This window comes from Mesoplodon densirostris, chromosome 4 (genome assembly GCF_025265405.1).
Source record: "Mesoplodon densirostris isolate mMesDen1 chromosome 4, mMesDen1 primary haplotype, whole genome shotgun sequence".
NCBI classification, from domain to species: Eukaryota; Metazoa; Chordata; class Mammalia; order Artiodactyla; family Ziphiidae; genus Mesoplodon; species Mesoplodon densirostris.
The window spans coordinates 171741371-171766594 of record NC_082664.1 but is presented as its reverse complement, the minus strand read 5'-3'; the positions used below and the strand labels follow the sequence as shown (position 1 = coordinate 171766594).

At 45.0% G+C, this 25224-nt stretch overlaps 1 protein-coding gene across 1 annotated transcript in view; it reads left to right on the top strand.

Annotated features, from left to right (window-relative positions):
• Positions 1-25224, top strand: part of PIP4K2A (phosphatidylinositol-5-phosphate 4-kinase type 2 alpha) — a 177765-nt gene that overhangs the window by 98262 nt on the left and 54279 nt on the right. The window contains exons 2-4 of the mRNA XM_060097708.1: positions 5613-5710; positions 6923-7019; positions 21398-21550. Of these exons, the coding sequence (XP_059953691.1) occupies positions 5613-5710; positions 6923-7019; positions 21398-21550 (348 nt within the window). The remainder of the gene's footprint in view (positions 1-5612; positions 5711-6922; positions 7020-21397; positions 21551-25224) is intronic.

Here is a 25224-nt window from a genome sequence, read left to right as displayed (position 1 = left end):
TCGGGCGGTTAAGACTCCACGCTTCCGCTGCAGGGGGTGCAGGTTCAATCCCTGGTTGGGGAACTAAGATCCCACAGGCCACGAGGCGCGGCCAAAAGGAACCCAAAAAACAAAACAGACAAACGAATCGGCTATTACTACACTTGCGTGTAACTGGTCTCCCTATTTCTATGCTTGTGCCCACCACCCCATCATCTTTCTAAGCCCTAAGTTCACTGATATCATCTCTTTGTCACCCAGAAGCTACAAGAGCTCCCTTATCTCACAGAGTAAAAGCGAGTCTTTCTAGTGACCCGGAAGGCCCTATAGGAACCCCTTGCCTTTACCGCTGATCTCAGCTCTTACTGTTTCTCCCCTCACATAATCTGCTCCGGCCACACTGTTCTCCTTGTCCCAAGCATACCAGGCATGTCCCTACCCCAGGGCCTTTGCACTGCAGTGTTAAATCTCATCTCCTCCAAACTCTGGCCTACTTGAATCCACCCTATTTTAAATGCTTCAGTGACTCTCACCTCTGCACCAATGGGTGCTCCCTAGCTCTTTTATCCTGCTCTTTTTCCTTTTTCCATAGCCTTTTAAAATAGTAGATAATTTACTTCTAACACAGTAATTTGCTAAGTTTATTGTTTTATCTTCTGGCTCTTCCCACTAAAACAGAAGCTCCAGAGGGCAGGCATCTTAATCTGTTTTGTTCCCAATGTATCCCAAGCATCTGGAAGAATACTTGGCCATAATATAATAGGTATGCAACATATTGACTTTGATATGTTGTTTAAAAATCTGTATCTTTCTTAATTTTGTGTCTGTTTAAACTGTCAATAAAAGCACATTCAAATGTTCCTCTGTAATGATGGATCGCCTGTTTTCCCTGAGGTCCTAACAACTTTTGCTCTATACTTTCAGGCTAATTAGGTGCTTATAAAATATGAATCCTATCTTCCTGGCTAATTGAACCTTTTATAATTGTGCACAGACCTTCTTTACCCTTAGTAATGCTTTTGTCTTAAAGTTATTAGTTTATTTGATACTAATAAAAGTAGGCTAGCTTTTCAGTAATTTTTAGTACTATTTAATATATTTTTTCTGTCCCTTAGCTTTTGATGTATTTGAGTTCTTATGTTTTAGGTGTGTCTCGTGCACATAGCTTATAGTTTTTAATTCATTATGACAGTCTTTATGTTTAACTGCTAGCCTATTTATGCCTATTGTGATTATGTATATATCCAGATTTATTTATATCACTTTTATTTGTCCCACTTTTGTTGTGCAAATTTCTTTTCTATTGCTTGCATTTCTTTTTTTATTTTTATTTTTAAAATTTATTTATTTATTATTTATTTTTGGCTGTGTTGGATCTTCGTTACTGTGTGCGTTACTGTGTTCTCTAGTTGCGGTGAGTGGGGGCTACTCTCTGTTGCGTGCACGGGCCTCTCACTGCAGCGGCTTCTCTTGTTGTGGAGCACGGGCTCTAGGTGCGCGGGCTTTAGTAGTTGTGGCACATGGGCTCAGTAGTTGCGGCTCGCGGGCTCTAGAGTGCAAGCTCAGTAATTGTGGCGAACGGGCTTAGTTGCTCCACGGCATGTGGAATCTTCCCGGACCAGGGCTCGAACCTGTGACCCCTGCACTGGCAGGTGGATTCTTAACCACTGAGCCACTAGGGAAGCCCCACGTTTCTTTTTTTTTAAATTGAGTTTTGTTTTCTCATTCTGTTTTTCCCCTTCTACTAGTTTGGAAGTTATCTACTGTGTTTCTTATTCTTTTAATGTTTGCCCTTGGAATTGTAACATAACACTTAAAGTCTGCAGTTAATACCTTACCTCTCCTCCTGAAAAATACCATGAGCATTATAACCGTGGCCATCTACTTTCCAACTTATACGCTGTTGCTATTCAGTGTGTATTTCTGTCCTTTTTAATCTCATAAATTGGGCATTATTACTTTATATAGATGTTTACTTATATTTGTCCTTATATTTACCAGTTTATTTACTTACTAATATTTTTTTGTTATCTCAGACCTTCCACCCACAATGTTTACCTTCTTTCTGAAGTATATGTTTTTTTTTTTTTTTTTTTTTTTGCGGTATGTGGGCCTCTCACTGTTGTGGCCTCTCCCGTTGCGGAGCACAGGCTCCGGACGCGCAGGCTCAACGGCCATGGCTCACGGGCCCAGCTGCTCCGCGGCATGTGGGATCTTCCCAGACCGGGGCACGAACCCGTGTCCCCTGCATCGGCAGGCGGACTCTCAACCACTGCGCCACCAGAGAAGCCCTCTGAAGTATATCTTTAATAGAGTCTAAATAATGTGCTTCTAAAGCTTGTAAGTTCCTCTAGGGAGGTGTGTTGTAGATAAGTTCTCAGTTAAAAGCCTTTATTTTGCTCTCATTTTTTTGAAACACAGTTTGTTTTTTAATTTTTATTGGAGTATAGTTGACTTACAATGTTATGTTAGTTTCAGGTATACAGCAAAGTGAATCTGTTATACATACACATACATCTACTCTTTTTAAGATTCTTTCCCCATATAGGCCATTACAGAGTACTGAGTAGAGTTCCCTGTGCTACACAGTAGGTCCTTATTAGTTATCTATTTTATATATAGTAGTGCGTATACGTCAATCCCAATCTTCCAATATATTGAAAGATTGTTTGTTTGTTCGTTGTTTGTTTGTTTTTGCAGTACGCGGGCCTCTCCCGTTGCGGAGCACAGGCTCCGGACGCGCAGGCTCAGCGGCCATGGCTCACGGGCCCAGCCACTCCTCGGCACGTGGGATCTTCCCAGACCGGGGCACGAAACCATGTCCCCTGCATCGGCAGGCAGACTCTCAACCACTGCGCCACCAGGGAAGCCCTGAAAGATAGTTTTAATGGGTTTGTCCCACGTGTGTTTTTTTCCAGTATCCTGAAGCAGTAAGTCAGTTCTGACACTGTCTTCCTGGAGATCGAATCAGACCCCACAGGTCATTAGCCCAGTCCCACAAGACTGCCCCTTCCTCGACTTCAGTTACCCCTCACAAGTCCAGGTTGTTACTTGTGCTTCTGACCAACTGGCTGTAAATCAGAGGTTCCCACAGCCTCCTCCTCCAGTTCCATTATTTTGCTAAGCAGCTCACAGAACTCTGAAAAACGTTTATTTATGTTTACGAGTTTATTATAAAAGATGTTATAAAGGATACTGATGCAGAGGTACATAGGTCCCGAGTGCAGGAGCTTCTGTCCCCATGGAACTGGGGTGCACCACCCTCCTGGCATGTGGATGTGTTCACCCACCCAGAAGCTCTCCAACTCTTATTGTTCAAAAGTTTACATAGAACTTCATCTCCAGCGTCTCCCTTCCCCTTCCCTGAGGTCAGTGGGTAGGGCTGAAAGTTCCAACCGTCCGGTCACTTGGTCTTTCTGGTGACCAGGCCCCATCCTGAGGCCATCTAGGGGTCTAAACCTCAGTCACCTCATTAGCATAAATTCAGGTATGCCCCGAAAGGGCTTCTGGTGAATGGCAAAAGATACTCCTGTCACTTAGGAAGTTGCAAGGGTTTTAGGAGATTTGTGCCAGGAACCCGGACAATGATCAAAATATATTTCTTATTATACCACAGTATACAGTTTTATGTTGACAGTAATCTTCCACTCTGAGGATATCATTCTACTGTCTGTGGGCTCCCAGTTTTGCTGTTGGGAAGTAAGCTGTCCGTCTGATAGTCATTTCTTTGTTGTGTTCTGTCTTTTCTCTCTGGCCCCTTTTCTTTTCTTGGTTTTTGGTATCCTTTAGTTTAGCTGCAGTGTCTCTAGGTGTGGACTTCTTCTGTGTACATTAGGTATTATGCATCTACAGGTTTATAACTCTCACAGTCATGAAAAATTCTCAACCATTACATCTTCAAATATTATCTCTTCCCCATATTCTGTGTTACTCTCTTCCTCTAAGATTCCATTTAAACCCACTGCACTCCCCGTCTTAACCATTCTCTCATATATTGCATTTCCATTCTTTCTGTCTGTGGTATTCTAGGTAGTTTTCTCAGATCTATCCTCTGGTATACCAGTGATCCAATCTGCTGCGTAAATACTAGGTCAGAGGCTTTTTGTTTTGTTTTCAAGTCAACAGTTACAGTTTCCATTTTGTAAAATTTTTATTTGATTCTTTTTCAAGTCTGATTGGTCATTTTGAAAGTCTCATAGTTTACTCATTTTTGCTAGTCCACCTCTTACTCTCTTCATACGTTTTATTCATAGTTTTTATTTTCTATTCTGTATCTGATCGTCCTACCAGCTGAAGCCTTGAAAATAATATCAGTTTTTGTTTCTGTTGACTCCCACTCTTGTTGTCTTTGTGAACTCATATTTGGTTGAACTTAATCTGTGGGGATCCTGGAGGTCTGTGTTAAGGGTGTTTTCTTCCAGGCACCATTTACATTTACTTCCACTGGGTTTTGGGACCACTTTCACTTCCTTTAGGGGTCCTAGTTTAATGTTGAAGTCTCGGGTTGAGCTCTGCAGTTATGCTTTGACCCAAAGTGTGAAATTGGCATCTATCTTCAGAGAAGCCCCTCCTTTGACACTTACCTGATGGTCACCACATGCCCTACGGATGATTAAACTAGCTCACTTTAGGGAAAGGAAGGTCTTGAAATTTTCCTTCTGCTTTCTATGAACCCAGCAGTGGGTTAACAACTCTGCTCTATCAAGAAACTTATTTTGTTTGTTTTTGTAACTGAGAAGCCTTCCAAGTATCTTACATTTACTGGAAGTATAAACCTTTAAAGTGGTTTTTATTACTAGCAACCAGGGAGTTATCACTTGGGAGCTAAATGCAAAAATAATTAACCAAGAGAAGGTTCAACTGTTTCAAAGTCAGGTGTCAAAAGCCGTCCCTGTCCCTGCCATTCACTGGAATGTAAACTGAGATGGATTTACCTTTTGTTCTCTGTAACCACATAAAGATGTGCCTTTGTCTTGACCCCTGGCCAACCCACCTCCCTCTCATCCAATCCCAGAGCCATATGCTTCCTTCCTTTCCTTCATGAAGGTTCCTCTTCTGGTAAGTTCATGCCCTATTCCAATACTTATTTTTAAATTAGTTCCCACAAGAAAGGTAAAGACCACATGAACGGCAGTGTTCCTTTTCTGTACCCCGAAGTGTGAAGAAATAGTCTTATTGATTAATTCAACAAATATTTATATCAGAAATTAAAAAGGCCTCTTTCTCAGAGAATATTTTCTTTACAGAGGGAAGTTGACCTGGACATGGGATCAAAGGACCTCTGGGTCAAGGCTCTGGAGGGGCAGTGGGAGGGTGGACGGGGAGAAGCAGGGACAGCTGGCCCTGAGGGTTCACCCTCCAGAACCCCTCCCTTGCCCCTGCCATCCCGGGGGCCAGCGGCAGACAGGGCTGAGCCGGGGAGTTGCAGCCGATGTGTGCTGGGGGGCAGTGGTGACGGCTGATGAAAAGAGTGGGGAAGGCGGCAGAAGAGATGATTCGGGACAGGAACAGGGAGGAAGGTGGGCCAGGAAGTACAAGCATCCATGACGTTTCCTTGGTAAATTACATGTTTAAGTCAAGCACTTCCCACCTAGATACTTACAACCTGTGCCATTTATTTTATATTTTTCTAGATCAATGAACTGAGCCATGTTCAAATCCCTGTTATGTTGATGCCAGATGACTTCAAGGCCTATTCAAAAATAAAGGTGGACAATCACCTTTTTAACAAGTAAGTACAAGCACGACCTTTTGTAGAACTGAGGTGGCTGCTAGGAGTATGAATTTGAATTTGAATTTTTGTGAATTTCTATAATCACATTATTTTTCAATGGGTGGGAGTAAAGTTTTGCTGATAAAGTTTATGCTGTGATAAACATAACCATCTGTCATTTTCAGAAAAGCAACAGCAGGCCCTCTTGGGTAATATCTTTTTGCATATGGCATATTGTTCTCTATGAATATCTTATATGTTAAAGTGATATTCTCATTACTATTTAAATGTTTGAAGCTGTAAATTGCTTGGATTCTTTTTTTTTTTTTTTTTTGGCAGCTATGGACCTCAGCTCTCTTAAACAAAACTCTCCTGATGATTCCTTTATGAACAGAAATGACTACTTCCTAAAACAATAAAGAATGAAGGTGCATTTTTATAAAACATAATTGGATGCCATGTTGGGCATTGAGACTATTTCTCCCTCTTTTGGATGTCATTTTAGACATCATTATGGACCACCTTCTGTGTCAGGCAGTCCATTGAGAGCCAGACGTACAGGAATGTATAAGAAACAGTCCTGCCCTCGGGGGTTCACAGTCAGGCGGGTGGTTGAAAATGGACACATATACAAATTACCATCACTTAGTGTGTGGAGTACCACAGTGGGGGCACAGGGTGTGTGTGTGCGTGTGAACACAAAGGGGGAAGCCATTCTGAATGAGTGGGATGAGCCCCAGAGAAATCCCTCCCATGTGAAGATCAGTTGTGAAATTCCTTAATGGGGCCATTGTTCTAATGTGAAGCTGATGTGTTAATTATTCTCATAATGCCCTTTAAAGGTTGACCTTTTGAGGGGATCTTTTCTAGGTGAATATAGAGTGTGGTGTTTATATAAAAGATAAAACAGGTCCATCTAGGAGTGAGAGTCAGTGTTGTTTTGTAAGCTTTCATCAGCAGGCAGCCCAGGACCAGTGAGGGAGCACCGTTTGCTGTCCTTCCCTAACTCGCCAAGCTCTTTGCTTTTCCTTCACCGTTTCCCCTGCGTGTCCGTCCCTTCTGTCCCCCGGATCCTACTGTGGGTTCTGGTTGGCCCCTTGAAACCCACCTGTGCCTTCTGTGGGTCGGGAACCCCAAGCACTTCTTTGGCTGCAGGGGAGCATGAAGGTGGCAGATTCAAGTCTGGTTCACTCTTTGTACGTCTGAACTTTATTCCACAACCTGTTTCAGAGAAAACATGCCGAGCCACTTCAAGTTTAAGGAATACTGCCCGATGGTTTTCCGTAACCTGCGGGAGAGGTTTGGAATCGATGATCAGGATTTCCAGGTGAGCTGCTTTCGTAACATTGGTTTCACATGGTTTCATCGTGCCTTTTGCGCTGTAAAATGGGATTCACATTTTTGTCATGACAAGTAATTAGATAATAGTAATTTTCATTTTGTATGAGAATTTTTCAGTGTTCTTTCTGAAATAAAGGGTTCTTTCAGTTAGGGACCACTATACAATGTGATTTCAGTAGTCCGCAGAAAAAATTATTCTTTGGGAAGGGAGCAAGCCTGTGAGTTTTATATAATATTCTCACTTACAGATGAAAGTATTCTGCCCGCAGAGCCTCCTTTTGATTTTCTGCCCTCGAACGGGTTGGCAGCCCCTAGGGTTGTGTATGTGTGTTGAATTGGCATTTCCTTTATTTGTAGAGGCCACTTAGGAATCTTAGAAATTTGTTTTCGTTCTTGCAGATTTGCCGAATTGGCCCACCCTGACCCTCCCCGCTGTATTTTGTCAGAGACCCCCTTAGAGCCCTGCAGTGCCCAGCAGTCTAGTGACTGCAGCACCGCTGTCACCATCAGGAGCCCGCCAGTCCCAGGGACACTTCTATGCAGCACCGTCTCCTGCTCTTGGGACCCCCCCACGTAAAGATGTGCCCTGGTGCTTTTCTCCCCATGTTTGCCCAGTTCTCAATTTCAACTTTTAAAATCGCTGTGAGATCTGCTGATCTCTGGTCATTTCTCCTGAGAACGAACTAGGCATCAGTTACCTGATTTTCACAGAGCTGGCCATATTTGTAAAAGCCAAGGAGTTTTTTTTTTTTTTTTTTTTTTGCGGTATGCGGGCCTCTCACTGTTGTGGCCTCCCCCGTTGCGGAGCACAGGCTCCGGACGCGCAGGCTCCGGACGCGCAGGCTCAGCGGCCATGGCTCACGGGCCCAGCCGCTCCGCGGCACATGGGATCCTCCCAGACCGGGGCACGAACCCGTATCCCCTGCATCGGCAGGCGGACTCTCAACCACTTGCGCCACCAGGGAGGCCCAGCCAAGGAGTTTTTTAAGAGCAGAAATCTAAGTCAGAAGATACAAGGGCTGCTTTCTGGTCTTTTACGGCAGGCCGTTCATTTTACTATAAGAGTACTGACTTATTTTAAATCTGGTAAACACTTTCTCTTGTTTGCCTCAAACCAGAAATCCTAACTTATCCTGCATTACGTGTCCTATTGCCGCCCTGGGTGACCTTACAAGGTGAATACTGGAACAGCTCACCCTGTACTTTCCCTTAAAGAATAGGCCCCTAGGGCAAATCAAGCTTAGCTAACATGCTTTCTTATAGATCTGTGGGCCTCCCTGCCTTGCCCCATTGTTGAAAGTTTCCAAGAATCTCTCACAGGCTTACTCAGGCATGAGAAGGCTTGAAGCTGCCATGTTTTGAAAAAGTGACGCTGGCCAGGCTGCTGGTGACGTTCCCTCCTCTGCGGACCTGGCCGAGGTTTCCACGGAGGTCCAGGCTCTGAGCAGAGGCTCGGGTGCGCCCCGGAGAGGGCTGAGGGGAAGTGGGTGGGGAGGATGTGAGCGCTCGGTTTGCTTTTACAAACTGCGATGGAGCCAGTGTTCAGGTGTGGGCTTCATGTGTAAGAGAGAAAGAACTTCGATCACACTTGGACTTGAATTTACTGCTGCAAAAGCCAAGTCACCTTTAAAGAACAAATTTTGGAATTGTAAAAAAGCCTTGTATAAAATAAAAAGGAATAATTTTACATTATGTTAGAACTTATTACGTTTCAAGAGGCCGTGTGAAAATTGTATGCTTTGAAAAGAAGGAACAGCTGATAACTTCGACATCCTAAGAGAATCTCCTCTGACTGGCTACATTCAAGTGTGTATCTTCCTTTGTGCTCCTCCTTTTTTTTTTTTAATTTTTAAAAATAAAATAGCTATACTGGCGTTTCACAGACACTGACTTTCAGGGCCTGTGCTACAGGACCTTGTTAAATTCCTCAATTCATTACCACAGTGAAGTCCTTATATTTCTTCTGAGAACCAGCCCTGTTAATTGAGATCCCAAATGGATCCATTAGATCCTTAGTTGCTGAAATACTAAGACACGAACCGGGTTTCCCTCTCTTTTTCCCCCCTAAAAACAAAACCACGTAAGTTGATATTTAAGTAAGTGCACATTGCTGATACAAACTTTGAAGGCAAATTAGGCGAGTGGAGGATGATTCACACGGAACTAATTGGCAAGTCTGTTAAGCTCTTAGCGTGAGAGATCAGTACAAGGGAGAACCGGTGTGAGTGTAATTAATCATTTGAATAACACTCCTTCCCTCAGCCATGCCTGGTGTTTTTGGCATTTAGATTGCTGCTTTCTCTTTGGCAACTGTATTTCTATTTAAAAATTAAAAAGTGGGTGTTTACAGTAACGTTAGCAAACCAGACATACGCAGTCCCTGTGCACCCACAGATCCCACCAACTGCAGTTCAAATTGCAGTTGGAATCGGCGGATGCGGAATCTGCGGATACGGAGGGCCGATTGTACTGGCCCCGTTTCTATGTTCCTTTCCCAATGTCTGTACCTCTTAAAACTTTTTCAGCTGGGGCAGGGCCCCTGAGTTTAAACTGAAGATAAGATCGTACACATGGGGCTCAACCCACCTTGTTGGCTACTTGGTTTGGAAAACGGAGGAAGTTGTGCCAACAGCGGCTCTGGCTTGGTGCGTCTGGGTGCCTGCGCGCCGCAAGCCAGGGAGGCGGAGTGCTGTGCGCTTGCGGGGGCCGGCGGGGCTGTGGTCTCGGCTGTTCGGCTCACCACTGCCCGGACGCTTCATTCGCTGTGGCCGGAACAGGTAACAGGTATCAGTTGACACCTAGTGCCAAACTGAACTCTCTTTCTCAATCTGATTTGAAAAGTGGGATCAATGACCCGGCGTCTCGACATCTTTGGAAGCACTGGATTGCTCAGGGGGCCCAGGCCCCTCACTGTTCCCCTTTCCTTGCTCTGTTTAATTTTCTGAAGTGCTTGCTTATTGGACAAATGACTTTTAAATCTCTGTGGCGAAAAGGAGCTCCACTGTGCGGTTCGTTTAGTATTCAAACCTTCATGTTATATCAAATGGATAAATGTTCGCCACCTCCCTTGCGTGTTTGAATGCCGTTTTGCTGCACCTGACAAAAGTCAGTATCTATCCATCTGATCAAAGTAGAACATAGTACTTAGCCAACTTCATTGACCTCCTTTAGCCAGCTTGAACTTCTTGAAAGGAACTGAGAAACATCCATGCTGTCTCCGTAAACATTTGTATCTTTCCTCTGGGTTTGATTTCTTGAAAATGTCTTTTAAAAACAACTTCTTTTTCTTGCTGTTAAAGATAAATTCAAGCAACAGTTCTAGAATACTCATTATTAACAGCAGTGTCACTGAACATTCATATGTAAACCTGTGTGCGTACGTGTATGCATGTATGCTCAGTGCTTTCAGATTCAAAATTTTCTCCAACTTATTAGTGCTTCTTAAAATCACTTCATTGGCTTGTAATATGCACAGAGGTGAACTGTGTTCTGATCATTGTTGGGACAGTGTGACTCCCCATGACCGTTCTTTTAAGATGTCTTTCAAGATGAATGATCCCCCAGAGGCCTCGCTGTTACGGTTGCTACAGTTCTGTTCTTCCATCTCCTCTGCCACTTTAAGCTCCGCTCCCCATAGGTGGATGATTTCACACACAATTATCAACTCAGTGTGTGTTTATTTGCACCTACTGTGTGTAAGGCTCTGTGATAGACATCATAGGGAATGCAGAAGAGAAGAAAGGATGAAGGAATTTTTTTTAAACTATTACGTGACAGATTCTGTATTAGATGCTAATGAGATTTACAGAAACCCAGGCATCTTGATTTTTAACGTTCTTCAAGAAAACCTGCATCCCTCTTTCCAGTCTCTCATAGTATCAGAACCTCTTATGACAGGCCTGAGAGTTCAACTAGAGGCTTCGGTTGAAGTTTCTGAGCTGCAGGAAGGATTGCCCACCAAAAACCAAAAAGTTATACAGGATGGCGATGATGCAGTTAAAGCTAAATACACCATATAATAGAAACTGAGCCCTCTGGTTCTTTGTGGAGGATAATATTAGGTTTGCTTTTCCCCTTCCGCATCTTCGGAATTAGAATCCCTTGTTATTCACATTTGATGCATTTTCTTCTTTGTATTGGTAACAGAGGATTCTAATTTTAAAATAATTTTTAAAGCTAACGTTTTAAACTTTTGATGTTCTTGTTTCAAGTTTAAAAATAAAATTCTCCAGCGTTAAAGACCTTTAGAGTATACTAAACTTTGGGAAAAAATTTCTGCCAGTATCTTTAAAGTCTATCATGGTGTTCGCAAATGTAGATTTCCCAAATATAATTGAAACTGCCTGAGGGCAGGAGCTGTGTCTAGCTTGTTTACTGGAGCTGCAGGCCCAGAGGTTAGCACCAGCCTGCTCTGGACACTTAAGAAATATTTGCGGAAGAAAGGGAGGGACGGCTGAGGGGGGAATCCCCGGAGAAGTGGGCCTTCTGCACCAAAGCGTGGAGGCCAGAACCAGATGGTGTGGGCTGCGGGGAGCTAAAGAAGGGAACGTGGAGAAAGTGGGAACTGGGCGGAAAACCTCAACTGGACTCTTCAGCCCAAGAGCAGCCCTGTGGATTTTGCACAGGGTAGTGATGTGATGACACCTGGATTTTATAAAAGCAAATGGAGGCGGTTATGTGTAGAACGCATAAAAGGGAGGTAAAGAAATTAGGAGGCTACAAAATATCCCAACGAGTGAAGAAGAGGCGTGAACCAGGGCACTTGGCCCTGACAGGGTTGAGCTGAGAGCTGAGAGCAGCTTTACGGGACGGGGAGAGGGGAAAACATAGGAGCACCGGACAGGAGCCGAGGTGTTGGACCCTGAGCAAGCGGGAGAGTGGAGTTGCCAGTCACCGGGGAAGGGAAGTGTGGGGATGGGAGAGGGGAGAAAGGAAGTTGAGCTTTTAGCCTGTGAATGTGGAGGTGACCTTGAGGTGCCTGTGTGAGGCTGGTCAGCATGTGGTTGGCCATCCCGGGATTGGGGTCAGGAGCAGAGGCCCAGATCTGGGGGTGACGGGCACAGAGGTTCTTGCACTGTCTCAAGTTTGCTGACTCGAGCCAGATAAGCTCTTTTATTCCTGTGTAACTGTCTGTCGTCTCTTGGGTTTGCCCTGCCTGCGCTTTCACAGTTTCTCCTCACACGTGTTGGCCTTTCAGCTTAGCTACTGGGAACCTCACGATGAATAGCGGACAGAAACCCTGCCTGGGCTGGAAACCAAAGGGCACCCCTCAGATTGGACAACTCTCTTGACAGACTTCTGGGAAAACTCCCTCCCAACCCATCAGCATCCTCAGATTTTCTTCACGTGCTTTTTCTGCTGTTTTTCAAGTGTTGAACCAATTACTGCCCCACCACAAACTGACCCCACCTGACAGCTCAGGCTTGCTGTTTGCCTGCGTTTTCCGTTCCTGAACCCACGTTGGGTTAAGTCTCGTCATTTTCAGCTGAGCGCTGACAATCATCCCTGCCAGGGAGCTCCTGTCAAGGTCAGATGCTGCCCGTTTGCTTATCAGGAGCCTCGGACACAGGCCCCTGGTATTTTAATCTGAGTCAAGTACCAACCTGAGCTTTGTAAAGGCGATCTCACGGCGCTCAGTGACGTTCCTGCAACTTTTCTTCTTTCTCTGCTGGTCATTACCGTTCGTATCTGTTTCCTTCTTTTCTGGTAAGTTGTTTCATTATTAATAAGTGTTCAATTGCACTGTGTTCTGACCCCCTCTGCAATGAAAGCCATTCCACGCCTGGGATCACAGCTCAGACTTTCTTTGAAATTCCCCAAGAGCACAACGCAGGGCTTTAAACACAGTGGGCTTTTAATAAATCCTTGATGTGATGTTAGCACGTTGGTCTTTCCCTCCCTGATGAGGTCAGAGGACCATCTGCTCGCTCAGATCCGTCAAACGCAAACCCAGAAAGCAGCCTCGTCCAGGCTCTGGCTCCCGGCTCCTGGGCCGTGTGATTTGAGGCGTGTAATTGTAATCCTGAGTTGTCAGCAGGGTAGGTAGCCCGAGTTGGGAGAAAGAACATTTTCCTGCGATTTGGGAAGCTGGTTTGCGTCTTGGATCTTCAGTGACGGATACTGTGACCTAATCTGGTCACTTAGCCCTGGTAGGTCTCACTTTTCTCATCTGTGAAATGAGGGAGAAGGACTCCATGCTCTCTGAGGCCCTCCCAGCTGTCACATTTCTGAATCTGTTATTAAGTCACGGCCAATAGGTGACTGTCACTCAGGTTCCTGTACATGATACTGCCATGTCTCCTTTGTAAGGTACTGGCTTTTACACATTTGAGCTTGGCAGAATTGATTGTACGTGGCCTTCCTGTTGACTAAATGGAAAAACTTTCATACATTATTTTTAGCAGAAATACAAACTCATATCAAAATGGAAAAAAAAAAAACCCCAAATGTCTGTAAGACTATATGAGTAGTTCAAGGGTATTAAATGTTCAAAATGCTTGGGTATTTAAAAAATGGATAGGGGACCGTAATGGTTGATGTTGATAGATCGTGACATTTTTATGAGAAGTATAGAAAGATTGGTGGCAAAGATGAGCTAATTAAATTGACATTGCCTTCACCCTCCTGGAGGCCCCAGTAATCCTGGACCTCCCACTGTGGAAATAAACATCTTCAATGCAGACTTTTAGAGGCTTGGGGAGGAAGGCAAGCACCATTAATCCCTTTCTTTGGGGAAAGGAGAATAAATTTCCAGTTATAAATGTAGGAAGGCCATTCAAGAGTGAGTTTCATCTCTCATTATCTTCCTTTATTTCTCATTGAGGGCTGACATGGCACTAGGGTTTCAAACACAGCTCTTGAGGTTTGAGATGGGGTGTTGTAATGCTACCCACCCGGGTTCTTGGACTCCTTAATCAACAGAAATTGATAAGAGGCTAGATGAGAAATTCAGGCAAGGCTTTACTGGGACTCATACTGCAGCACTAGGGAGCGGAAGCACGTCACAGATGCCCATGCTCGCTCACTGAGTGGGCAAGCTGGTCCTTTAAACGGGGTGAGGGTCGGGGTGGGATGGAGGGGGGCTTAGGGTGGTCGCCCCCCCCCCAGGTGGTGCTGGGTGCAGGGATCGTGTGCAGGACCCTGCTTTTCTCCCAACACCTCAGAAGTGGCAGTTGGGTTTTTGGTCCTTTTGTATCTTGTTCACAATCTGCCCCGACTGCATGCAGTTGTTTTTAGTCCCTTACAGTTTCCTTGTATCTGTTGCTGGAGGAGATGCTTGTCCAGGTGCAAGCAGTGCAGCGGAGGGTCCCAGGTCCCAGCCTGTCTCTGTAGATCTGTGAGGTACTTGGCTGGGGAAAACAGGAGTGGTGGACAATGAGCTTACTTATCCAGAGGCAAGATTGTCCGGCAAAATGGACTAAATTATCCTGTTTTTACGTGTCCTGCATCTACTAGCTTTGCCCTAGAACTTTATTTTTTAAATTTTTTGCGGTACGCGGGCCTCTCACTGTTGTGGCCTCTCCCGCCGCGGAGCACAGGCTCCGGATGCGCAGGCTCAGCGGCCATGGCTCACGGGCCCAGCCGCTCCGCGGCATGTGGGATCTTCCCAGACCGGGGCACAAACCCGTGTCCCCTGGATCGGCAGGCGGACTCTCAACCACTGCGCCACCAGGGAAGCCCTAGAACTTTAATTTTTGTCCAGCGGTTTATGGTATCCCCAGCTCCCCAGCAAGCCTGGCAGCATCCTCAGAAGCATCATGGGCTGGCTGTCACGCGTCCACCACACTGGACTGAGCAGGGAGCACCCGTGATGTCGCCTTGCTCGCCTGGACATGGCCCAGGGTCTACAGCTGGGCCCCTCGGGGTGATGCGTGTGCTCTGGGGACTCGGAGGAAGAATGTTTGAACCAATCACAGCCGCCTGTGTGCTGGATGATCGTGCAATAGGAAACGTCCAGACAGGCAGATCTCTAGGACAGAAAGTAGATGAGAGGTTTCCTAGGTCGGGGGTGGAGGGAGAACGGGAGGGACTGCTTATGGGTAATGGGGTTTCTTTCTGAGGTCGATGAAAATGTTCTAAAGTTCATTGTGGTAACGGTGGTTTAATTTTGTAACCGTACTAAAAACCATTGATTTGTATGCTTTAAATAGGTGAATTGTCTGGTGTGTGAATTATATCTCAGTAAAGCCATTAGGGAAGAAGAATGTTTGGAGTTTAAGATTAGTTTATATTCAATATGAGAACTTTTTCCCCCTCCACCATTGGTTTTGGCTGCCTTTTTCTTGATGTAGGGGCTTATGTTAATAGTATTTCCACTTAGAACAAGTGAATTTAAGGAATTACATAGTTTATAATATACACCTATCAAACCTATAGAAGAAAAGGGTAGCCAATGAATAAAAGCAAGTTTGTTGCGGTTTGTGTACATTTATCATTAGATTCCCCCCAAACTAAAAGCAAATCATTGTCCATTTGCTAAGTCTCCACAAACTGAAAGCGGTAACACATTAATGAATCCTAATTAGTAGAGCAAGAAGGAAACCTGGAGACCATGAAGTCCGACTGTCTTTCCTTGCAGATAAGCAGATAACAGAGTAAGGAATGGGGGGTCTGACTGCCCTCAACTTCTCACTGCTTCTCTTTCTGCCATATGTGCTGAGACCTGAAAACCTGAAAAGGACAGAAAGGTAGTAAAGGAGTGACTGTTGTGGGCAGACGCTATGTCAGATTTCTATTACGTCTGTATTTTCAGTGTTGAATTAAGCCTTTTAAGGCTCTGCATTGAATGCGATTGTGGATTTTGTGGTAGCCCAGCACGTTACACAAATGACTTTCCAGACCTGCATCCCAAGGTTGCTTTTCCAAACCTTCTCTCCCCTCCAGCCCTCCCACAGCCCGCCCCTGCTCACCCTCCTTGCCCTTGCGGCCACCTCAAGGTCACCAGAGGCCCAGCCACCAGGCTCCCTGACGTTCCCTCCCCTGTACCTTCAAGTCCGCTGGCATCTTCAGCCAGCCTGCTTTCCTCCCCTCCTCCTCCTCGGGGAGAGGTCACCCCAGCTTTCCAGGCTACCTCCCCCGTGCTTTCTCCATCCTTTAAAGAACTGGCCCACTCTCCGCCATCCCTCCTGCCCTTTGGCTGGAGAGGATGCTGGGAGCTGAGCAGGGGCCGCGGATAGAAGGGAGACCTAGTGGGGCTGAAATTTTTGACTTGAAACTTCCTTGTGTAAAATGTTTTAAATTCTTTTTCAAACTGCAAGTGGTTCTTATTGAGGTTCTTATTGAGCCGTGAAATGGAGAGTATGAGAGTGGCAAGAATGTGGTTCTTGATTTTCACTGGGTACGAACCAGAGGCTTGGCCAGGGTGGAATCGAGAGCCAACTGAAGGGACTTCCCTGGCGGTCCAGTGGTTAAGGCTCCTTGCTTCCACTGCAGGGGGCACGGGTTCGTTCCCTTGTCGGGGAAGTAAGATCCCGCATGCCACGCTGTGCCGCCAAAAGAAGGAGCCAACAGGAAGAACCCATTCTGTAAGTCCTTCACTTTTTTTTTTTTTGTGGTACGCGGGCCTCTCACTGTTGTGGCCTCTCCCGTTGTGGAGAACGGGCTCCAGACATGCAGGCTCAGCGGCCATGGCTCACGGGCCCAGCCACTCCGCAGCATGCGGGATCTTCCCGGACCGGGGCACGAACCCGTGTCCCCTGCATCGGCAGGCGGACTCTCAACCACTGCGCCACCAGGGAAGCCCAGTCCTTCATTTTTGACTCACCAACTTACAGAGTAATTTGCTAATGTTGATCTGCACCTCTAAATGTCTTCCAGGTGAAATTTGCTATTTATAATAATAGCTACCATTAAGGAGTGCTACTGTTCCAGGCACTATTATCAGAACTCTGCCTTATCTAATTTAACCCCCAGGCAAACTTTTAATGATGATGATTCTCATCATTATTACCTTTCTACTAGTACGGAAACTGAGGCACAAAGAGCTTAAATAACTTGCCCAAAGTCACACAGTCTTGACATAGAGCACCCGTGTGTGATGCTTATACTGTCTTCTAGCTTCAATATCAGCGCTATTTGGAACTTGAAAGGTCATCAGACCTCTGCTTATGACAATATGAACCTGAGAGAATATGAATAAACTAAATAAGAGTATGAATAAACTAAATGTAACACAGAGAGATCGTTTTGATGTTCAGAACCCTCTGATGAGTGTGTACGTCGTGGGCTTAGAATGTTTGCTCTTCTGACGGCTTCTAGACTTGGGTAGGTCTATTAGGGTATTTCAGAAGACCAGTCAGGGGGTGGAGGCCTCTGCAAGGCCTTCCACGGACGCCGTCCCACTCAGGTCTCAAAGCAAGTGGTTTCTGCCCTCTGGGCCTCTGTTTTCTCATCTGTAAATTGGGTGGTTTGGAATAATCTCCAGGGTTGCCTCCACCTGTCATGCTCTTTGATTATGACGTTTATTTACACATAAGGGGACCCTTTGGGGGCTTCTGGAGGTCACTCCCCAGCTCTGTTTCTCTCAGGCCTTTCTCCTCCTGGCCTCCCAGACTTGCCCAGGCATCCTGTATGAGGCTATGGTTCACTCTTCCTTTGTGACACAAAAAAGGGACACTGAGGAATTTCAGTATTCAGTTTCTAGATAGCAGACTGTTGTGACTACATTCCATGTGTGTCCGCGACCTCCTTCCCTTAGCTCGTCCTCTCGTTCTTGCTGAGATTGTCCAAGTACATCTGGAACCTCTGACGTGTTATTTCCATGCTGCTCTAAGAACTATTGCCATCTCTCTTTAATCCTGGCCCAGATGTCCTAAGCCATCATCATGCCCCTGCTCAGATGGTGGTTGGACTCTCTTCTGACTGGACTTCTGCTGGAAAACATCAAATCACCTTCTGAGGCCTGTGCTGCCCTGCAATTCCTAGAGCCATATCTTCGAGGAAATACATTTTTTAGAGTCATAGGAGGTCTGAGGGAGAGACCTAGTTCAGCCTGCTCCCTCCCCTGGGCTTATCTTCTGTCACTTTATAGTCCCGGGAACTGAGGCTCAAAGATGCTGAATGCCGTATCCAAGGGTTGGTGAGTGGAGAGAATGTTCTAGGTCCCAGACCAGCACCCTGCCTTACTCGGTACTGCCCTTACCAACACACAGGCACTTCTATCTCCTGTCAAAGGTTACAAAAAGTCAATGATTATGGTATTAATTAATGGCAAAAGTTTAGCCTTGTCTTTGTAAATTGCCCCTTTTTGTTACCTCAGAGGAAGCTTTTTAGGCGGGAGCCTTAGGCATGTCACTTGGGCATGTAGCCCAGTTTTATTATCTTCAAGTGGAAAAATGCACCTGGCTCTTTCTATCACATAGGAGTGTTGTGGAAATAAATATGAGTATGGATTTTTCCAGGCCTTAGAGTCATTCCAAGGATCCCACATTTTGTGTAAAATTGCATTCACTCTTCTGATTGTCTAAGGCTTTCAGTAAATCTGATTCATATATTTTTATATTCGTAGTGATTATAAAAGGTCCATTCTGAATTTTGACAAAGTGTGCTTGTTCCTAATTTCACTGGTTATTGGAAAACAATGAGCCTTAAAAAAACTCTTCCACACATTGGAAGTAGATATTGTGGGTTGGGGCTCCTTATGTGATTATTGAAAAATTGAGTTAAGGCAGAATCAAGAAGAGAATTTGTAAAGTTTTATATGCCAGGCCATTATGGGAGGGCCTATGTCCTTATACAAAATCTGTAATAAATAATTATCAGTGTCTGAAACTGAAGGGAAAGGCAAAGAATTTGGAAGGAGATAGCATCTGTGCTAAGGAGTTAGTACATTTTTGACTCTGCTTTTCTAGCCCTTTAGTTTGTAAATCCATACGTTGCTTTGAATGTAGTAGTATTCAACATTTCATTAGTGAATTAATACAGTGAATGCAATGAATTATCATTCTTCACTGTAAAGTTTCACATTTTAATCAAACCAGAGTTGGACAGACTATAATGGGACAGGCATTCAGGCAGGTACGTTTATAATTATAACACACTTAACACACTAGACTCTCCGCACTCTGCACCAGACAAATCCCCTCGTAGCCACGATTCACTAGACTCTTGGTTCTCACGTGTGGTCTGCAGGCTCGCTGCAGCTGTATCGGCATCTTCTGCTGCTTCAAACGCCCCATCCCACACCTGCCAGGTCAGACGCTGCATTGTCACGTGATCCCCAGGTGACTCCGTTGCTCATTAGAGGTTGAGAAGCACTGACTCTGCAGCTTTCAGTTCTGTTCTTTCCCACTGGTCCGTAATAGAATGTTACGTTTTCATATCCAGTTCGCCTGAGAAAACAGTCTCTGAAACTGATGCTGCTGTAATTCTGTCCTTTGCTAAATATAATTATCCTTTACTATTCCCCCCTCCCCCCGAAAAGTTATTTTACATGTGTTGTCAGTTTTACAAAGTTTATAACCTGGTCCGCCTGTCTTTCATTAAGTTGATTGTTCCTGCTTTGATTTTTATGCCTGAAAGTAATTTGTAATCTTACAATTCCTAGTGTTCTTGTTTTATTTGGAATAACCTTTTACAGATTAATGTTTGGGAGGAAAAAGGCCATTAGCCAAGAGCAATGATTGCTTTTTTTGGCCAGTGTTTACAACCCCCAAAGAGGGCATTCACTTTGATTTTCTTCCCTTTTGTTCTTAGTAGGAAGTGGTATAAAGGAGGATTTTTTATGTTTGAGGGAAAAAAATCAATATAAGTAAGAATCAAGCTCTTGTTGATACACAGCCGTTTCCATCCTGAAAATCCTTTTCCTCCTCCTCCGTCTATCTGATGAATTTCAGCTGTCTTCATCATTTCACATGGCCAGATCCTGCTATTTAAAATCATTGCGAGTTACACTGATATTTTCCCCCTTCTCTCAAGTTTTCTAATAAGCTCAGGAAAGCACATTCAGTTAATTGGCAGGAGCGGCTCTGCACTTGGCAGTTGTGCCCGGTTGCCTTCAGATCAGGATGTGCTGTCCCAGGATGGAAAGACAGCAGCCGAGGTGCCCGGCCTGGTCCTGGAGATGAGAAGCCGCTCACTCCCCTCAGCCCAGGGAGGCCCTCCACGAGCTGCTGCACTACTGCAGCGTCATTAAGGCCTCATATGGCTCCGTCCTGGTGGATTTCATCTGGAAAAGAAGGAAAGGTTGAGGAGGCTTGAACATTCTAGACCGATGAGGAACTCTCACTGACAATCATGATGCCGGGATACCACCTGCCTCTCTAAAGACAGCTGTGTCCCCCTGACTAGACAGACTTTGGTTCCTTGGGAGAGGAAGGTGAGGTGGGACTGTCTTTCCCTGTGAATCCTTCATACGCCGTCCAGTGGGGCTGGGCGGGGAATGGAGGTCGGTTCTCAAGGGCACAGTTAGCAGAGGCGAAGACCAGGCATCCTCAGATGCTGGGGGTTTGCGGACCCGCTAGTCTGGTGACCAGTGCAAGACGGTTGGGGGAAAGTGGGACAGACTTCCTGGAGGCTCTAGGAAAACAGATTCAAACAGGGGAGTCACAGGTGAGAGCAGGGGAGACAGCGGGAGTGACAGTGAGTATGGAATGAAACGCTGGATCCTGGAGTGAAGTGATTGCAGAAGAGCGCCCCCTCAGAGCCCTGCCCCACCCTCTCCAGAGATGAATCATTCCCAAAAATGGCTGAAGTGGGGTGGAGGATGGGCCAGGTCAGAAACTTCTGGAGCTGGGTTAGAGCAATACCTGCCCAGGCCAGGCCCTCCCAGGGCAGCCATGGGCCACAGAGTTTAGTAATTAAGTTGTTTACTACTTGAGTAGCTGACTAGTTGAGAACTTGGGTTCTGAGCTAGCCACACTGCAGATGGCATTCTGGCTCTTCCCCTTACTAGCTGTGTGACTTTCTCCCAATGATTATACCTCTCTGATCCCCATCTCCTCATCTATAAAACGACGGTGATATCACTAGTAACCATTTCATGGGAGTGTTACCAGAGTTGGGAGAAGTCCTCTGTGTATAACACTTGGCAGAATACCTGTCATATAAGGAAACACTCAGGGAAAGTAAAATGTCCTTTCATGGCTGGAACCTAATTTTATTGAGAGGGAAATCTCAGCTCTTGTCCAACTCAAAGAACAAGGTGAACAAAGTAACTTTGATTATAATTCTAGACATTAGAATCGCTGTTTTCATTTCTTCTGAAGGACTTGCCATTTGAGTTACGATGAATAGAAAATGTTGTCCTCCTACTTATCAACTTCTTCCAAACACAGATGTTTTTGAAAACTTGTGGTGACAACACATGACCTGGAAATCAGGCTTTAACCGGTTCTCTTCCCTCCTCCGCTGTCATCCCACGGGAAGAATTCCCTGACCAGGAGTGCACCCCTTCCCAACGACTCCCAGGCCCGCAGCGGAGCCCGGTTCCACACGTCCTACGACAAGAGGTACATCATCAAGACCATCACGAGCGAAGATGTGGCCGAAATGCACAACATCCTAAAGAAGTACCACCAGGTAATGTTCATCTTTATGTGAAACTCTGAGAAGGTTGACATTTGTGACAAGTTATCCTCAAGGCCAAAGATTTAAGTATATAGTTAGGACATGACTAGAACACATTTGACACAAAAATTCCCTCTAGCTGTGTTTTTAAAAATTACTGTGGCCGGATTACCGACAGTTAGTACTTAGGAATGATAGATCGGTAGTTAATATACGTAACACGTTTAATCTAAATACCCTTCTGTACAATAGTTGTGATGATTACCACTCTGATTTTAAAATCACTCTGCTTAAAGTTTGGCAACATTTCAGAAGTTATTTTGCCCGTGCTGGAAGTGAGGTGCTGACCTCTGAGTATTTATCCATTTACACCTACAGATCCTCTCCTGCTTTCACTGGTCTCTTCCTGTCCTGGCCCCAGAAAGCCCCCACCCCCACCCCCACAATCTCCTGCCCAGAGAAGTTTCTGATTTTAGAAAGTGTTTGTCTACTCACCACCTCCTTTTCACGTCAGCATTACCCCCTCATCATCACCTGGGCATAAAGTGAAACTGCCCTTGGGAACAGCCATCTCTTTCTGTTTCTTTCCCACCCCCCAATCCCCCCTCCCGCACTCTCTTCTCAATACGTTCCAGCACAAGGGCCTGGTAGAGCACACGATCCCAGCCCCCAGCTAGAGCTGTATGAGGTCGTACTGTGAAGTAGTAACAGCATGAAGTCCCACGTCAGACAGTCCTGGGTGCAGATCTCAGCCCTGTCACTTACTAATAGCCCCGTGACTTCTGGACTTTAAAGCCTCAGCTTCTTGATTTATACGGTGGAGATGGAAACATCAGCTGACTCCGGAGTCCTGAGGATTGTAGGGCAGGTACTCAGCACAGTGTCTGCCACACGCCAGGCTCTCCACACGTGGTGGTGGTCATAGCAGTCATCAAGTCCTACAACAGTGGCCAGTAACAACTGTGTCACCTTGAGAAAGTGTCGTCTTATGGCATGAATATGACCATTGATGGCAGTATCGCAGCAGCCACCTTGAGAACTGGTGTTTAAACCACACCCTGACACACACACACAAACATATACATACGCTGTTGCTGTTAACCAGAGGCTTCTCAAGTGTTTAAACCATCACATCAAGTACCAGCGTCTCAAAGTGACTCCTTCAAAGGCACTGCATGGTTGGATTTGTAGGCTCTGAGGTGCCTGTAAAAGTCAGCTTCCTTCCTTTGCTGTCACGCTTTCTGCTGTAACATCGGGAATTATTTCTTTTTTAAATAAATTTATTTATTTATTTACTTACTTATTTTTTGGCTGCATTGGGTCTTCGTTGCTGCATGCAGGCTTTCTCTAGTTGCGGTGAGTGGGGGCTACTCTTTGTTGCAGTGCGCGGGCTTCTCATTGTGGTGGCTCCTCTTGTTGCGGAGCACAGGCTCTAGGCACGCGGGCTTCAGTAGTTGTGGCACACGGGCTCAGTAGTTGTGGCTCGCGGGCTCAGTAGTTGTGGCTCACGGGCTCTAGAGCGCAGGCTCAGTCGTTGTGGCTCATGAGCTCAGTAGTTGTGGCTCGTGGGCTCAGTAGTTGTGGCGCACAGGCTTAGTTGCTCCGTTGGCATGTGGGATCTTCCTGGACCAGGGCTCGAACCCGTGTCCCCTGCATTGGCACTGTGCCATCAGGGAAGTCCTAGGAATTATTTCTTGCCAGTTGCTTATTCTTCTCAAATATGATCAGCTGCATTTTTTTAAATTTTATTTATTTTTTTAACACCTTTATTGGAGTATAATTGCTTTACAACGGTGTGTTAGTTTCTGCTTTATAACAAAGTGAATCAGCTATACATATACATATATCCCCATATCTCCTCCCTCTTGTGTCTCCCACCCTCCCTATCCCACCCCTCTAGGTGATCACAAAGCACCGAGCTTGATCAACTGCATTTTGCTTGCAGTGAGGTCTGTGAACACCTTGAAGCTACCTTCTGTTTCTGGAAACTTGGGACTGCCCCTCATTTGTTTTTTTCAGAAACACTGGTCAGCCTCTAAATCCATTAAACATCTAATCAATCTTTTATAACATCTATTCCTTTTGAAATCTGTCCTACAGCGCTTATGCTGTTGCCGATTGTGAAGGAAATTTTAAAGTGCTGGGTTAGTACCTGTGAGGGTAAAAACGCTCAGGCGTTGGCTTCTGAACTAACGGAATTCTAGGATGCAGCTTTAGCCATTCACTCCTCTCTGGAACTTAATGTCGCGCTGATGCATTCTTTTTCTGCTTTCTTTAAATTGTCTCAGAACTCTCAAAGCAATGTGATACCTCAATGACTGATGAAAACATATTATTCTGATAAGTGACTATGATACTATTCTAATACAGTGTGACATGCAATTCAAATATCAACTTCTTGATGACATCTTTGAGTTCAGAATTTTTTGACTATACAGAAATTACAGTTTGAAACGTCTCCTCTGGGGTAGTTACTGTAACAAACATGCAGATTTGACATATCATCATTATTACATAAAATACATTGGGGACCAAAATAAGTCTATTAACATGCTCCAGGGGCTGTCACAGTACTAAATATTTCATTTCACTGCTACAGAATGATTATTTTCTTTATCCAGAAAAAGCTCATTTCTTCAGCATCTGTGTTTTGCTTCTTATAAAAGGTATTTTAAATATAAAGGGTCCTAGTGTTAACCTTAAAACAGAGTGTTGTAGGTCAATTATTCTTGAAAAACAAACAAAGCCATAGAAAAAGGGATCAGATTTGTGGTTACCAGAGGTGGGGGAATTGGATGAAGGTAGTCAAAAGGTAAAAGCTTCTAGTTATAAGATAAATATGTACTCGGAATGCAATGTACAACATGATAAATATTAACGCTGCTGTGTGTTATATATGCAAGCTGTTAAGAGAGGAAACCCTAACAGTTCTCGTCGCAAGGAAAATATTTTTTCCTATTTCTTTGCTGTTGTATCTCTATGAGATGCTGGATGTTCACTAAACTTACTGTGATCATCATCTCATGACGTATGTGGGAAATCAAATCACTATGTGATACACCTTAAACTTGTACAGTGCTGTATGTCAATTATATTCAATAAAACTGGAAGAAAACAATTTTTAAATAAACAGAGGTAAAGGGTCTTAGTGATTGAGAATCACTGTTGTTAATATGATTTATTTAAAGGACACTACATTGAAGGTCAGGAGACCTAAGTCATAGTTTGTCGCAAACTGGTTACTGAAGTGATCTCTGAACCTCAGTTTCCCCATCTGCATTTCATTCATCCTTTCATTCGTTTGTGCATGTATTTACCCTTTTTCTTATTGAAGTATAATTGACTTACAATATTATACTAGTTTCAGGTGTGCAGCATAGCGCTGTGATATTTTTATAGATTATGCACCACACAAAGTTATTATAATACTATTGACTGTATTCCCTGTGCCGTGTATTTACTCTTGACCTGGGCTTCCCTGGTGGCGCAGTGGTTGAGAGTCCGCCTGCCGATGCAGGGGACACGGGTTCGTGCCCCGGTCCGGGTGCAGCGGCTGGGCCCGTGAGCCATGTGAGCCTGTGAGCCTGCACGTCCAGAGCCTGTGCTGTGCAACGGGAGAGGCCACAACAGTGAGAGGCCCGCATAACGGGAAAAAAAAAAAAAAAAAAAAAAGATACTCTTGACCT